Genomic DNA, 15,635 nt, shown 5'->3' with positions numbered 1-15,635 from the left:
TCTGAGAAGCCTGAAGAAAAAGAATGTTTTTGTGTTAGCAGTGATACTGCCACCTTTTAGATTCAGAACACATCGTTAGCAATACATTTTGATTACAATAGACCAACTGTTCCCCGTTGGAAGCATACAAGCAAACAAGAACATTAAACAATGCCAAAACATTACATATGCTGACTGTCAGCCCAGCACAGTTACATTCAGCTGGCAGTCACAGTGTCCTCTGTAATTGTGACCCGTTTAAAAAGGGAGGCTTAACAAACACTGCATGGCCATAAAACAACAGCCAGAGTTAAAGAACAGATGTATGAGCAGATATAGAACTGCTGTTGGCCCTGACATACTTTGAACAGGGGGCACTTTGCATATAGGCAGGCAGATTAATCTCTGTTCATCTGTGCTTTATTCAGGGATTCCAGCTCTAGCTATCATCTTGTGGAGGAAAGAACTCCCAAATGACAAAGGCTTAAAAAAATTAAGGACAATTAAAACCAAAGCCATTGCTAACACTACAAAACCTTCAAGAGCCAACCCAGAAAACACAAACTCCAAGGTGAAAACCAGGTGTTGGAGTTTTCACTTAACTGCAGGGAAACAAAACAGTTCCACAGAATATTCCCAGTAGGAAGGGACCCACAAGGATCATCAAGTCCAACTCCTGAGCAAATGGCCCACAGAGGGACTGAACCCACAACCTTGGTGTCATTAGCACCATGCTCTGACCAGCTGTGCTAAGCAGCACTTGCACATCAGCCTGCCAAAGTTTAAAATGAAATGTGGTCCCTACTCTGGTAGTGAAAGGGGAAAATAATGTTTTATAAGAGACAGCACAAGGCTATCAGAAACTGAAAGCAAAGGTCAGTCACTGCATTTCTGCTGGGTTTGCAAGAACAAGAGAAAGGGCTATTTCCAATGACTGTGTGCAATTCACAGTTTTCACATTCAGCAGTATAAAACTTGTATTGTCAGCTTTATTCCTGCTTCCTGAAGCTGCTCTGAAACTAATCAAAACTTTACAAAAAGTGAAATCAGACTGCTTTAAGAGAGAAAAGAGTGCCAGGCTTTCCTTCCTGAGCATTGTAAGAAGTCTTAACATCTATTCAGTTCTTCAACACCTTGAACACACTTTGCTCCACAAGCAAGGATGCTGCAGCCTGGGAGCCCTGACTCCAAGTTTCCAGTTTACATCATCCTCATTAGTGCAGGCTCCTCTGTCTCAGAATAGTCACCCCAGGGGAAACTTTACTGCCAGGGGAAGGGAAACCAGGCTCTGGAGAGGGTAAATGCATTTTCTGTACTCTGCTCTGAGCTTGCACAATGCCACTGAAGAGTACCCTTCCAAAAGGGTTTCTTCAGTTATTCACATATTCATCAGTTTATTCATTTCTTCAGCTATGCCACATGAAATCCTTTATTCTGCACACTTTTAGTAAAAAGGGAGAGGAGACTTAATGTGACCTTATGGCCCTTATTACTCAACACTAATCTCTTTTTCAAGAGGAATTAACAACCACTTTAAGTGGGTACAAATTGGACATATAGTTTTGAAGAAGGGCAGCCATGGGACTTATCTCAAATATTTTCAAGTGTTTGTGTTTTAAAGTTAATCTTCTAGTCTAACAATCTTTTCTATTGCTCTATTTCTCAGTAAGAGTTACACTCTTGAAATAAATCTGGGTTAAATAAACACTTTGATTTGGAAAGCAAATAGTCATGGTTCCTGTTAGCTCAGTGAATGATCAAGGCATGTGATAGAGTCTAAAATTAGGAAATTCTGTTTGAAAGTTTGAATTGCCTTCAATGTGAAAGAGGCAGATTTCTGGAGCCAAGTGTTGCACTAGAGAGAGAGAGAAGGAAGATGTGTGCCAGGAAGGCAAAAGTGCACAGCCTAGGTGGCAGCCTCCCTGTCTGGCTAAGGGATATTCAGGGACACATGACAGCTTACAGAGGTGACTTACCTAGCACAGCTTCACCCTCTGCCACCATTCCTATCCCTGTCACAACCCCTACCCTCTCTCCCCACCATCCTGCCAGCTTTGCTTGTGTCCTGGTGACCTTTTCACTATTTGGCTATCTGCTCTGAACTGCTGACTTCCCCATCCATCAGCCCTCATCAATCCTCTCCTCCTCCCATGTTTATCAATAGTAACTGATAACCAACTCATCCTTGGGATGATTACATACAAAATACACACCTTTGAACTCAAGGATCAATCCCACTCCAATTTCCCAGTTGTTTCTCTCTCCATTGAGCCAATTTTCAATAGAGATATCACGCTTTCCATTAGCAGTGCAAGCAATGTCAATAAAACTACAGTACAAAGTTAAGTGCTTTGGAGAAACAATTTTACTGCTGATACTTTGATCAACCAGGTTGTAATCTTGACAAACCTGTTGCATTTTACAGTGTCCTTCCACAGGACAGATCTACTTTCATTAGTATATATATATTTAGCTGTTAAATCTTCTTCCACTGAATTTCAAATTAACTCTTGCAATTTAAATTGCACTGACTCCACCTCAGGCTAATGGCTTTAAAGTCTCCTAGGTCTCCTGTTACCCTTTTAATACAGCTGAAGCACTTTCTTTTAATCTTCTTGTGGTACTGATTCAGTCACAGCTACATTAACATACTGCTCTCACATTACATCCTTAGTAAACTTCCCTTGCTTGCAGTCTCTCACTCACTCCCCATGCCAGAAGCCAGCTGCTGCTGGAGCTCCAACAGGACACAGCACAGCTACCCAATGAGCTCACAAAACCCCAGGTTTTATAGGGAAATTGCTGTAGAATGCACTAATTTCACATCCTGACATGATTTACCAAAATAATCTGCCCTGCCCTTCATGCCTAGGAGGATAAAGTAACTTGGCTGCAGCCTCCTAAGCAGGCACTGCTGCTTTCCAAGAAGCCCAGACCCAGCTGGCAGCACTCTTCAAATACAGCAAAAGTCCTGCTGGGGTACACCAGGCCCTTGAACATGGAGCAGAAAGGGGATTCTGGAGAGGAAATGATGTCACCATCATTAGTTTTAATAAAAACGCCCCAACATTGTTTTCACCAAAAAATAAATGCATCTACGTTGCACCCTGGAGAAAACCTACAGATCCACTGCAGTGACCTGTGACTGCCTCTGCAGAGAACTTGATTTCTGGCACAGCAGCCACATTCCAGAAAGGACAGAAGAGAAGGTGATAATGCTGGGAAGACCCTGATCTCCACAGGCACCTTCACTCCAGAGATGACAGGGAAGCCCTGTTGGTCCCAGGAGTTACCAAACCCAAGGGAAGTTTATGGATACTCAAACAAGTAGAGGCAATTCATACAGCTCCCAAGCAGAAAGCAAAGTAGCAGCAATTAGCAATACCATGGTAATTATTAATTCAGACACAAGCCATCAAAGCAGAGCAACTGAACCCAGGGGCAAGGATGATGTCAGAAATATTGCACTGCAAGGAAATCAGGAGTTTAGGGAGACCAACACCAAACCAGAGGGCAAACTCTCTTCAGCCTGAACATTCCTGCTTGAGCAGAGGTCTCTGAGGAAACTGCTTGGACACAACAGAGCAGATGCAGCAGAAAAAATGCTGTGCTCTATTACAGAAATTCCAGAGAGGCTCATGGTACACTGGATGCAAAGACAGAAATTTTAGGTCATACAGAGAGACCTGCAGGAGGATGCTGAGTCTCAAGGGATGTTTAAGAGAGTAAACCACACCTAGTTAACACTAAAAAAAAACCTCCAAAGTCAGTGATGAAAATGGTGAAAAAAAGATAGGCTGTAACAGTAACACACTGAGGCACAGAACTGCTACACGTCAACATTATAACTCCACAAATCTTTAAATTAAAAAAAAATGAAATTAAAACAACCTGCAATAATAAAACAAATAATTCCCCACATTGCAGGGAATATTGCTATTTTTGCCAAATGACTAATGTGTCATTGAGAAAGAGTGAGGAGAAGATGAGCACAAGGAAAGAGAATTATAATGGCTGGAAAAGATGAGCAAACTGGGAAGATGCTGCAGAGAACGAATACCTAATGCCCCAGATTGGTAACCTGGGAGAAATTCAGAGGCATTCCCCAGTCTAAAGCTGCCAAAATGGCTGACAATGCACAGGACAAAACAGGAGGCAGAGCTACTGTGATACCCTTCAAATAAATAATTAAAAAAAAAAAAAAAAAGAAGACATAAAGGTGGAAAAAGTTACACAATCCTATTTTTGACATATCTGAGCAAAATATTACAGTGCATGCTCTTCAAGAGAACTGCAACAAAAAAAAAACAGCAAACAAAAAACCCCAACACAACCAAAACCAAAAAAGAGTCCCACACACTAAAAAAAATCCTCACACAAAGGAAACTGTTTTTTCATATTTTACCCATTGGAGGGACTGTGATTCAACCTGTATTTACTATGAAAGAAAGAACAGGCAAGCAACTGGAAACCATTTCACAGCTCCTTTGTGAACTCTGCTCAAGAAAAACTGAAATAGAGGCAATAACCCAGTAGGAAGGTGGAATTGGTGAAAAAGCAGCATGATTGATGAAATATCTCTATGCAGGCAGCCTCCTTCCTCTTTTGAAAGCCCTGACAAGTAACTGGTTTAACCTGAACACAGTAATTAAGAGAGACAATAGCATAAAATTCACTTGAGGAAAAAAACCCCTTAAATATATTGATGAAAACTTGCAGGAGAACAATTCAAGTATTTGTCATCTGTGCTACAATGGAACAGACTGGAATAATCATAAAAGACTCTGCAAATGCTTCTAAAAAAGTAACATCAGGAGAAAGGGGGCTAGGTCTAGAGATACAAGGATGGGGCAGAGAGAGGGCAGAGGGGCAGATACTGGAGATGGCCAAGTTTTCTGTCAGAAGGAAGGTACCACTGGTTAAATCCAAGGAGCCATGGGAATACATGAAGCACTTCAGCTGCTGGGGCAGGATGGCACCAAGGGTCACCACACATCGCATTTGTCACACTCGAGCACACTCAGTGTTCCAGGGAAATTCAGCTGCATCAGAGGGGAAGAGCAGAGAGCCTGCTGCACCCTCTTCCCTTCAGCACCTCCCTGCATGCTCACAAAACACCCAGGAAATGCTCCACAACAGACAGGAACAAGGCTGACTGCAGTGGAACTGAAACTACATCCAATTGCAGTGTCAGCCCAAAAATACCCAGCTTGTGGGGTGCACAGGCTGGACAGGCACTGGAAGGGTCCCAAAACTTCCCCTTGCAGGGACTTGTGCCAGCATCAGGGGTGTAAAGGTACCAGGGACAGCTGAAGGGACAGCAGCTTCTCCGGCTATCAAGGAACAAAGCTCACACACATGGGATTTGGAGCACTTCACTGCTCCACAGCATGGAGAGAGACGGGAACAAGTTCTAACGTTTGTAGCAAACAAGTGTTTCTAGAATAACTGTAGAATAATGGCAAAATTCACACCTCAAGTCTATAGTCTGACTATTGATTGGGATTGAATGAGGATCAGATAACCATGAGGTCACAGAAGGGAAGGGTAACAGCATGTGACCTTTTATCACCAGGATCAGGGTTCAGCAGAAATGAGATAGGAGAATTTGCTCTGGTATCTAATGTCAGTATTAAGCTCATTTGATTTTCTCTATTCTCTGTACTCCCACATAAAGGTTTTCCACATCTATGGCTGCTCAAACACATTTCCTCAGAACATCACAGCCACCAAGCACAAAAATGAGTCACAGCAAGTACCCAAAACACAATGCCACCCTAATATCCATCTAGCACTTCCAACACTGGCACCTGGAAAATGCCTCACAACAGAAATATTAGAGGAATGGCCATCCACACAAAACATACATACCAGGAAAAGCAAGCACTGCTTATTATTAAAAGCAATAATGCAGTAAATAAAGAAATAATTTCAGACAAAACAGCTCCTTTAAAAAAACAATCATGCATTTTTAAAGGCACAACTTGTAAAGTGCTTAGGTAAACATCATAGTAGATATTATTGCTATCTATGGAAGAAAATGGAAATACCTGTATTTGTTCATTTCTGGTTGTAAACCACTTAAGGAAAGCCACACTGACTGCACTATGCACTAGCCAAAGCCACATAAATCTTATTTATCAGATATCCATCTCCATTACACTCTGAAGCCCATGCACACACTTTCTGTAACAGAGCAGTTGCCAGTCAAAATGCACAGCCACCTCTTTAGAATGAGTTTCAGCTCCTGGATGAATGAGCACATTGTGATGCTATGACTGAACAAAAAACTGAGGGGCAAACGCAGTGCTGGTAAAAATTCAAAAATACTGCTGTAAGAACAAACTGCTGCTGGTACTGAGCCAGCTCTGTATCCCATAAACATCACCTGGGGTGCTGTTTAGCCTTTGCTGAGGAGCTGGATGTGAGCAGGAGAAGGGCACACAGCAGCAGCCTCCTGGTCACTGCTGCAGTTGCAGGCACAGCTGCCTCTGCAGCTCCCTCTCCCCGTGCTCCTGACCCATGGAATATGGCACAGGATCAGCCCTTGGCTGCACAACCACACAGCCACTGGGGATTGGTTTGCCTTCCCAGCCAGGGGCTTGTATGGTTCACAAATAAGAGGTGGAAACCCACAGGATGAAGCCAGACATACGTGCTGCTTCCCCAAGCCAGCAGCACGAAATGCAGCCAGCCCAACTTCCCCTTTAACACAGCATCCATGAGTTGATTTTAACTCTTTCATCAAGGAGCAAGCTAAGAACAGTCTGGTACAAATCCCCAATTTCAGATGTTATGGCACCTCCACCTCCACCTCAGGAACCTTGCAGCTGAATTTTCACCTCACAGCTTGGGCAAGCTGGGGAGTAAAATTGATATAACCCATTGAAAACAACAACCAAGGACTACTTGACTACTTTTATTCCCAGCAGTATAAGGAATGCTGCAATAACAGCATGACCTTGCATATTAAAATATGATGATCTAGATGATGTAACAGCAACTTGTTGGCCACATAACTGACCACAACTGCCCTGGGGAGGTCACTGCATGCATTTCCCCATGTTCTTCCTTAAACACTCCCTGCTGTCCACCAAAGGTGGGATATGGAGCTAAAGGCTGTCTGACCTGACTCAGGGTGATTGTTCTGGATAAGAACCTTATCTCTGGGCATCATAACTTCTTCTGCCTGGACCTCCCCTTCCTGCACGCTCAGATTCAGCAGTGTGTTTGTTGTCCCATAAAGAACACTGCTGGAAGGTACTGGCAGACAGAGACACTTTGCCTGCAAGCCACTGTCTGAAGGCTCACAAGGTGAGGAAAGTCAGAGAAGGGCCACTGAAAGTCAGTAAGGAAGGTAGGCAACACAGGACAGCATGAAAGAAAAAAAACATCACAGATATTTGAAAATGTGGAAAAGGAAAAGCCAGCTTCAAACAAGATTCTCCTACAATGTCACGAGTTTGAGAAACACTGCTGTGTGGAATATAGAATATAGAACACCTGACCCAAAAAGGACAGGGGGAGGTGGGAAGCAGGGAGGAAGGGCCAGAATCCAGGTAGGACTTCAGGAATTACTGAAACAGGCTTCAAAAGTGGAAAATGGAGAAAACCGAGGAAAGCTTGACTGCTGACTGCTTTCAAACGTGTAAATGGAGAAATAAACGCAAGAGTGTTTCTCGCAGACAGGATGTGCTTTCCCTATTTTTAGCTTGGCCCTCCCAATACAGCTGTGCTGTGTCTGGGATCCACAAAGCACCTGCCTGCCTGCCAGACCAAGCCAACAGCCTGCACTCGGAGCTCTCAGGGCTTGCTCACCACCCACAGAGCATTTCCATTTGAGTGAAAGGTGCCTGAGTGCCATTCACAATGCTGAAGAGCCAGCAAGCCATCACTCCAGTGCCACTGGTCTAGGAAACATCCACTTGGACAAGGAGAATAGATGTGCCAAATTTCAAAATGTTATAAAAGCCGAGCACTGTCACAGTTGGATCCACTGCACAGTCATGGAAACTGAGAGATCAACTCAGCGCCATTTTCAATTACCAAAAGCTTGTCAGAACATGTACAGAGCAGTGACAGCATCCCAAAGGTTTACCTCCAGGGCACAAAATTAAATAGCTATTACCCAATATGAGAAATCACATTTTAAAGCCTCTGTCTTTGAACATGACAAGTGTCTACAGCTCTTTTCAAATGCTAATTTTGTCTATGAGAACTGAAAAAAAAATCTCAGAAAATTTAGCAGAGAAATATCCACAATAGCTCATTTACTAGAAATGCACTGATAGGCACCTTTAAAAAAAAAAGCAAAAATTGGCTGATGTATTGCTGAAGCACAGCGATTTGATTTCAGCTACCCAAACCACATAGCTGTTCTACACATTCTCCACACTTTCAAAACACAAAGACCACCATACTGATTTAGAGGAAATTAAAGCTTGTATCTTGACTCGCAGCTGCAGAGGGCCAGGGAGGCAGGTTCTGATCGTGTATTGCATCCCCCCAAAAATCTTGCACGATGAAGGGTCCAGGTGATAAGCACCTTCTATTGTTACAGTCTTTTTAGAAAGGCACACAAACATTTCCCCACTATAAATACGTTTAAAACGTTAACATACCTGGCAAAAAGCCACGGCCAAACTCCTTCCAACAGTCACGCATGTCAGCTTCTCCTAGTGACCCCTAAATCTGATTCATTTACGGCAAAGAGATCACTTTGACAGCCACCAGCTTCTCCCAAAAACGCACGCATCCTACCTGCAGGCCCCCGCCGCTCCACATACGCTCTCTGACGGAAGGATTCCGTGCTAGCCATTTTTATTTTTGTTTTTTTGGGAGAACGCCTGCCTGCTCCAAAGGGGGATGGAGGCGGCAGCGCCCAGGTACGAGCACCGAGCACCAAACCCCTCCCATCCTTGGCTGGTCCCGTTACCGCCCCGCTCTCCGGCCAGTCCTTTGCCCCGAGAACGGAAAGCACCGCGGGGCCGGTACCTGGCACACCGGGAAAACCGGGAAAAACAGGGAAAACCAGGGAAACCGGGGAGCGGGGCTGAGCTGGGCACCATCCCGGGCCCGCGTACCTGTCCGTCCCGCCGGCTCCTCGGCCCGTCCTCTCTGCTCGCCAAACCCAGCCCCGCTGCCGTCCCGCTCCCCGGCAGGCTCTCGGTGCCCCCCAGACGGTGACACGGGGATAACAAAGCCCGGCGGAGCGACGGCGGCGCTCACCTGCCCAGCGGTCGCTTCATGCCCTCGGCGGCGGCGGAGGAAGGCAGGCGCAGACTTCGCCTCAGGCTGCAGCCCTTGTCGAGGGGCCCGGGCACGGCGGCAGCGGCGGCGGCGGCGCGCTCATGCTCCACCGTGACCGACTCGTTGCGTTTCCTCATGCCGGGGCGGGGGCGGCAGCGGCGGCGGCGGCGGAGACGGCGGCAGCGGAGCGGGGCCGCGCTCACTCGCCGCGCGCCCTGCCCGGCACTGCCCGGCCCCGCCCCCCAGGCGCGCCCGCCAATCCCCGCCCCCGGCCGCGCCCCTCGCCCCGCCCCTCCACCGCCCCCGCCAATCCCCGCCTCGGAGAGGCCGCGGCGCCATCTCTACTGCGGGCACGAGCCCGGCCGCCATTTCGCTGTGGGCCGGGGCGCTGAGGGGGCGGCGCTGCTGAGGGCGGGAGCTCTGCGGGCCCGTGAAAGAGCCCCTTGTGAAAAACGCCAGTCACTTGTTTTTAAAATTTTAAAAGTTTAATAGTAATAAAATGGTTATAAAAATAGTCATACAATTAGAGTAATAATAATTTGGACAATTCGGATTTAGGGCAATTTAAGACAAAAGAAACAGAGTTACGGATGTCCGGGTACCTCTTTATGGGTAACATAAGCCCGAAAAAGGACTCACGTTAACAAAGGATTAACCCTTAAAAGCAATAGCCTGTTGCATATTCATACATCTCATACATGATGCATAAATTCCATTCAAACGCAGGATTCTGTCTGGTCAGTGTCAGCTTCTTCCTCTGAATCCTGACAGCATCTTCAGGGCTGAGCGAGGCGGGAAGAAGTTCATTTCTCCTGATAATGGAGCAATAAATTCCCTTTCTCTGAAAGATTTAGGTGTCCTGGGGCTGCTATCTGGTGCGAGTACCTTATTCCTTTCTTAAAAAAATATCTCACATAATTTCTATTTTAACATTATGTTATAACTTAAAACTACATTTAACACACTACCTAAAAAAATTAATACAGCATAACTTTCTAACATAACACATATAATATTCATTTTAATATTTGCCAAAAGCCAATCGTAAAATACGCATTTTTCACACGGCACAGCTGGTTCAGGGATGTGAGGAGAGTCAGAGCCAAGCTACTGATGGAATTGCCAGTGGGAACAGGGACGGGGAAAAAGGCTCTTTGATGGCCAGAAGTGTTATGATACCACAGTGGAAAGTAGGTCTTCATTTGACTTATTCCTAAAGAGGAACCACACAGGCAAGGCAAGGAAGTTACAGAGTTTCCCTGGCTTTGTGCTGTGAAAAATGCATATTTTAGGATTGGCTTTTTGCAAATATTAAAATGAATATTATATGTGTTGTGTTATTAATTCTCTTAAGTAGTGTGTTAAATATAGTTTTAGGTTGTAACAAAATGTTAAAATAGAAACTATGCTATGTAGGATACTTTTTTTTTTACAGAAAGGACTTGCACTGAGATAGCAGCCACAGGACACCTAAATCTTCCAGAGAAAGAGAATTTATTGCTCCATTATCAGGAGAAACAAACTTCTTCCTGCCTGGCTTGGGTGGGACTACGCTGTCAGGATTCAGAGGAAGAAGACACTGACCAGACAGAATCCTGCGTTTGAATGGAATTTATGCATCATGTATGAGATGTATGAATATGCAGCAGGCTATGGCATTTAAGGGTTAATCCTTTGTTAGTGTACCTTTCTGTGAGTTATCCTCAGAAATTACCACACACACCCCAGAAATCAATGCACAAGATCCATTCTGAATTGCAAATTAACGCCCATGGTGGAATTCTGGTCGACTTGAGAGATTGTTGAGGCCATAGTCCACTACAAACCTTATTTCTGCTGCTGTTATAAGCAACCCAGGGTGAAATTCTGCCATCTCTGCTCAACAAATACTGGATCTGAACAATACAAAACAGGTGAGGAAATGTGCTGACGCAGGATTTCTTACCAGCCAGAATTTCTACAAAACATGTACAGGAAGAACAGGAAAATCGAGTCAGAGTAAAGGTTGGGAAAGAATTTGGGATTTCTTAGCTCAAGGCATGAACAAAGATTACAACAGAGCAATAGTAGAAACTATTGCTATGGGCAAGGGCACATTCCAGAGAGTTTCTCTGTGTGTGGAGTGACCCCAAAGGGGTCTGGAGACAGACCATGGGGCAAGGACACAGCCTGCTGGGCTACACCAGTGTCAGCCTCCTTCCCATCCTGTATTCTTCAGAGGCAGCTGCACCTGGATTTACCAGCCTGATCTGGAGATGAGGAAGACTGATGGGAAGCAAAGGACAGCAAATGAGCACTGATCCTAAGCAACACTCTCAAGAGAAGGAATGAGAGCTGTGTTTGGCTGTGGATGAGCTCAAACAAATCTCCTCAAAAGACAGAAACCAGAGCAGGAGATACCAAAGGGATCTGGAAAGACCAGGGGAAAGTTCTGGTTAGGAAACCACTGTGAGAAAAGTCTCTGGAGAGCACAAGGATATTCAAAGCAGCAGAGAAACCAGAAAAGGGGCAGAGCCATCTTGAGATGGTACTTGAGAAGGGAATGAAAGGCAAGGAGAGGTGAATTGAGGCAGGGCAGACACTGCAACGTCCTACTGAAGGCAGCCTCTGGAAATGCAGAGAGGCCTGCTAGGAGGAGAGATTTCTGCTCCTCAGCACCATGGGCTTCTTCATCTGCTTGCCCAACTGTCTCCTAGCTGGACCATGCAGAGTAAACTATGAAGAGCTCAGATGGAAGGTGGAGCCATCCTTTAATGCTGAATTCATCCTTCCTGAAGGCAGGGCAATCTCCCAGCCCCTCACCTTGCAGTCCTAGCTCAGGGCTGACTTTGTGGCAAGACAGGACTGCTGGGTCTGGCACAGCAGGTGCTGCAGGTTGGTGGCATAACAAGGCTTGTAGCCCCAGAGCAGGGTGCAGAAGGTGAGCTCAGGACTCCATGTGTTTGCCAGGAGGAGATCACAGGGCTTCTCCTGCTGGATATCAGTACATGCAGAAGCACAGGATTGGATTGGCAGCAGCTCTGGCTTAGTGATACCTTGGTGGGCAGTCCCTGATGTTTGAGACCCCAAAAGACTCCCCACTGACATCCTCCTCACTTTCCACCCTTCTGGAAAATCTGGGGTGAGATGGGGACCCTCATGTTTTCCTCACTGTCTAGGAAAATGTTTTCCAGGTTTAACCCTTTGCAGGGTGCTGTGGGCAGGCAGGTGCAGAATGAAGGTCTGGGACCAGGCAGGTCAGGAAGCAAGGAAGGAGCTGTGGCTAAATGAGGGACCAGAGCAGGGAGGAGAGCTGGGACTGGTAAGAGCAGTCAGAGATGTGGAGATGGAGAGAGGCTTCCAGGGAGTCCTTCACTCCCTGGGCTGGGGAACATGATTCCCCAGCTGGGAGCATCCCTACTCTAGGATGTTCCCCGAGGAGATAAAAGCTGTCCTCATGCCGTGGCTCAGCGGGATGAGCCCTTCGGGACACATGGGCTTGGCATGGGACGGCCCTGCCCCCCGCTGGCTCCCCCTTGCCTTGCACCCCATCCCCTTTGCCCACCGCTGCTCCCTCGACCCTCGTCAGTCCTCCAGGGAGTGCCCACCACGCCTCCATCCTCCCAAAACTCCAAGAACTCCCTGCCCCTCAGAATTCCTGCCCTTTGCCTCACAGTGCCCAAGGACTCCCCCAGGCACTCCTGTTCCTTTGAACCCCAAACACCCCTGCCCCACTGAGCCATCCAGCAGCACTGCTGCCCGTGGAGCTCCCCAAAGGGTGCTCCCAATTCCCCCTTAGCCCCTCGAGACCCTCAGATATGCCCCCTGCCCTGCAGATGCTCAGGGGCTGCTCCTGCTGCCCCCTGATAATGCCACCTTCTCACCCTGCCTGCATCCAGCGGGACAGGAATTTCCCAAGGTTTTCTTCCATTTCTGCCTTCTTTTTGGAGATGACCTTGACGGCCACCTTGTGCCACAGTGTCAGAAGTTACGCACAAGCATCAGTCACTTGACACCGGGACAAAGTCAGGGGCCAAATACAGTTTGGTGAAGCTGAGTTTCACCAACCTCCAGGACCAAGGAAAGCCAATCCAGAATTCCATGTGACAGCTTTTGACGGGGAATTATGATAACTACAAACTCCTCAAGCAAGTGGCTTTTGCCTGCTCACAGTGGCAGGGTTTCCAGCTCACAAACACCCAGATGGTTGTGCTGGGGCTGTGGCCACTTGTGCATGACATAGAGGAAGAACAACAGAAACCAGGACCTTGCTCTGCCCCTGGAGATCAGGTCAATGAAGATGATAAGATCAATAAGCTGATGCACTGATCTTTCAAAACACTCTTAGGGAACTTCTTCCCCACATGCCACAACTGTGCTCCTGCTGAAGCACCTCTGACACTACCCAGAGCTTTTTGCCTACCTGCACCACCAGCCTGAAGGTGACACATGCAGGCTGTTGGACACATCCTCCCCCTGTAAGGATGCAGAACCACCTGCCAATGAGCTAATCGGGCAGCCCCATGTGAGCAGGGACCCCCTGTCCCAGGGACTGCCTTCTCCCTATCAGCAACTACAAAGTTCCGGCTGTGCTGGGCCTCGCAGTGCTCATAGGCACATTGTCACCCTTGGATCCACCAGCTTCACTCGCCCCCTTGTTCCCACCGGCAGCTCCCCCAGAATTGTGTATGGGAGCACTAACGAGGCCCGCAAATATGGGGTGCAGCCCCGGGGACCGGCTCAGCCTCTTGGGGCTCCTCCTTCTCGAGCGATGCAGAGGAGAGCCGGAAGGCAGGACAAGGAGCCCCCTGCAGGCTCTTGCCGTGTCCCGCGAGCCCCGCAGGCCCCGCGTCCCTCCCGCGGGAAGGAGCCGGGCCCGAACCCGCGCCGGGGTCGCTGCCCCGGAAGAGCCGCTCCCGCAGCCCCGCCCCCTAGGGCGTGCCCGGCGCCCGCGCGCCCCGTGGCCAATCAGAAAAATCGGCCGCCCTGCGTCAGCGGCACGCGGCGGCGGCGGAGGCTGTTGCTAGGCAGGCCGGCGCGCCTGGCCCAATGGGAGCGGGGCGCTGCGGCCGGGCCCGGGCGCAGGCGGCGGCGGCGGCGGCGGGCGCGGAGCGGTTGGGGGCCGGCGCTCACCATGCCCTACAAGCTGAAGAAGGAGAAGGTGCGGTCCCGGGGGCGGCGGCGGCGCCGGGGGAGTTCCCGCGCGCGGCGCGGCGGCCGACGGCTCGCTCCCGCCGCCCCTCCCCGGCGCGGCCTTGCCTGGGCTCAGCCCTCGGGCGGGGGCGCGCACGGGGCTGTGGCCGGTAGGGGGCGGGGGCGCGGGCGCGCGCCCGCGGCGGGCGCGGAGCGGTTGGGGGCCGGCGCTCACCATGCCCTACAAGCTGAAGAAGGAGAAGGTGCGGTCCCGGGGGCGGCGGCGGCGCCGGGGGAGTTCCCGCGCGCGGCGCGGCGGCCGACGGCTCGCTCCCGCCGCCCCTCCCCGGCGCGGCCTTGCCTGGGCTCAGCCCTCGGGCGGGGGCGCGCACGGGGCTGTGGCCGGTAGGGGGCGGGGGCGCGGGCGCGCGCCCGCGGCGGGCGGGTCGGGTGGCGCAGGAGGGCGGCGGGGGCGCGCGCGGGCCCGGGGGAGGCGGGCGGGAGGGCGCGAGGGGCGGCCGGCGGTGCCTCCGTGCGAGCCCGGCCCGGCCTGGCCCGCCCTGCGCGCTCCGCCGGCCGCGGGGATGCTCCCGGTGGGGGAGGTACGGCCGCACCCACGCCCCGGCCACGCTGCTCCCGCCGCCGGCGGGGTGAGGGCCCCGATCCGCCGCCGCCGCCGCCCAGGGCGGCTGGGCCGGGGCTGTGGGCGCCTGGCACCGCGTATCTGCGATGAGGCCGCGCCCGGGGAAGGGCTGGGTGGGCACCGGGCCCTGTCACCGGCCGGGGTCAGCCCGCGGTGACCGGGCCGGGAGATGCCAGCATCGCTCCGGGCTCGGAGCTTGGCCTCGCCCTGGGCGCCAGCGCCGCGGGAGCCGCTCGGGATGGGAGAAAGCCCAGGGAGAAAGGGCTGGGAGGGGATGTCCGGAGCAGGGCATGCTCTCTGGCTGCTCACACCTGAGCTCTGCAGAGAGATGCTGACATTCTGAGCAAGGTGGAGTTTTCTCTGATTGTGTTCTCATCCTTTCAGGAGTCTCCAAAGTCTACCAAAAGCACCACAAAGCCTGGCAGCAGCAGCAGCAGCAGTAGCGGGAAGGATGGTGGGGCTGAGAATTCAGAAGAGGTAAGACTTTCACCTTGGGTACAGCAGTGTGCATGTGCAAGCTTTGGGGAGGAATAAAATCTTTCATTTTAGCTGCTTCAGGCTGTTCCACCAGATAACACATGTCACAGGGATCTTAAGAAGTCGGAGAAGCAAAATTGGCCCAAAGGGAACAATGACTATGGATGAGACCAGC

General features: G+C 49.8%; 2 protein-coding genes across 3 annotated transcripts in view; one reads left to right on the top strand and one right to left on the bottom strand.

Annotated features, from left to right (window-relative positions):
* ABHD12 (abhydrolase domain containing 12, lysophospholipase) overlaps positions 1 to 9,399 on the bottom strand; it is a 35,249-nt gene extending 25,850 nt beyond the window's left edge. The window contains exon 1 of the mRNA XM_063152647.1: positions 9,208 to 9,399. Coding sequence (XP_063008717.1) covers positions 9,208 to 9,365 — 158 coding nt within the window. The 5' untranslated portion in view covers positions 9,366 to 9,399. The remainder of the gene's footprint in view (positions 1 to 9,207) is intronic.
* A 5,140-nt stretch (positions 9,400 to 14,539) lies between these two features.
* PPP2R5D (protein phosphatase 2 regulatory subunit B'delta) overlaps positions 14,540 to 15,635 on the top strand; it is a 27,687-nt gene continuing 26,591 nt past the window's right edge. Inside the window, exons 1-2 of one of the 2 annotated variants that reach the window (XM_063152642.1) lie at positions 14,540 to 14,603; positions 15,368 to 15,460. In XM_063152642.1, the coding sequence (XP_063008712.1) occupies positions 14,577 to 14,603; positions 15,368 to 15,460 (120 nt within the window). In that variant the 5' untranslated portion in view covers positions 14,540 to 14,576. Of the gene's footprint in view, positions 14,604 to 14,885; positions 14,943 to 15,367; positions 15,461 to 15,635 lie in introns of those variants that run through there. The other variant, XM_063152643.1, reaches the window with a different exon arrangement.

The sequence above is a fragment of the Melospiza melodia genome, chromosome 3, assembly GCF_035770615.1.
Source record: "Melospiza melodia melodia isolate bMelMel2 chromosome 3, bMelMel2.pri, whole genome shotgun sequence".
NCBI classification, from domain to species: domain Eukaryota; kingdom Metazoa; phylum Chordata; class Aves; order Passeriformes; family Passerellidae; genus Melospiza; species Melospiza melodia.
Note: the sequence above shows the minus strand (reverse complement) of the source record. Positions and strands in the feature narration are given on the sequence as shown.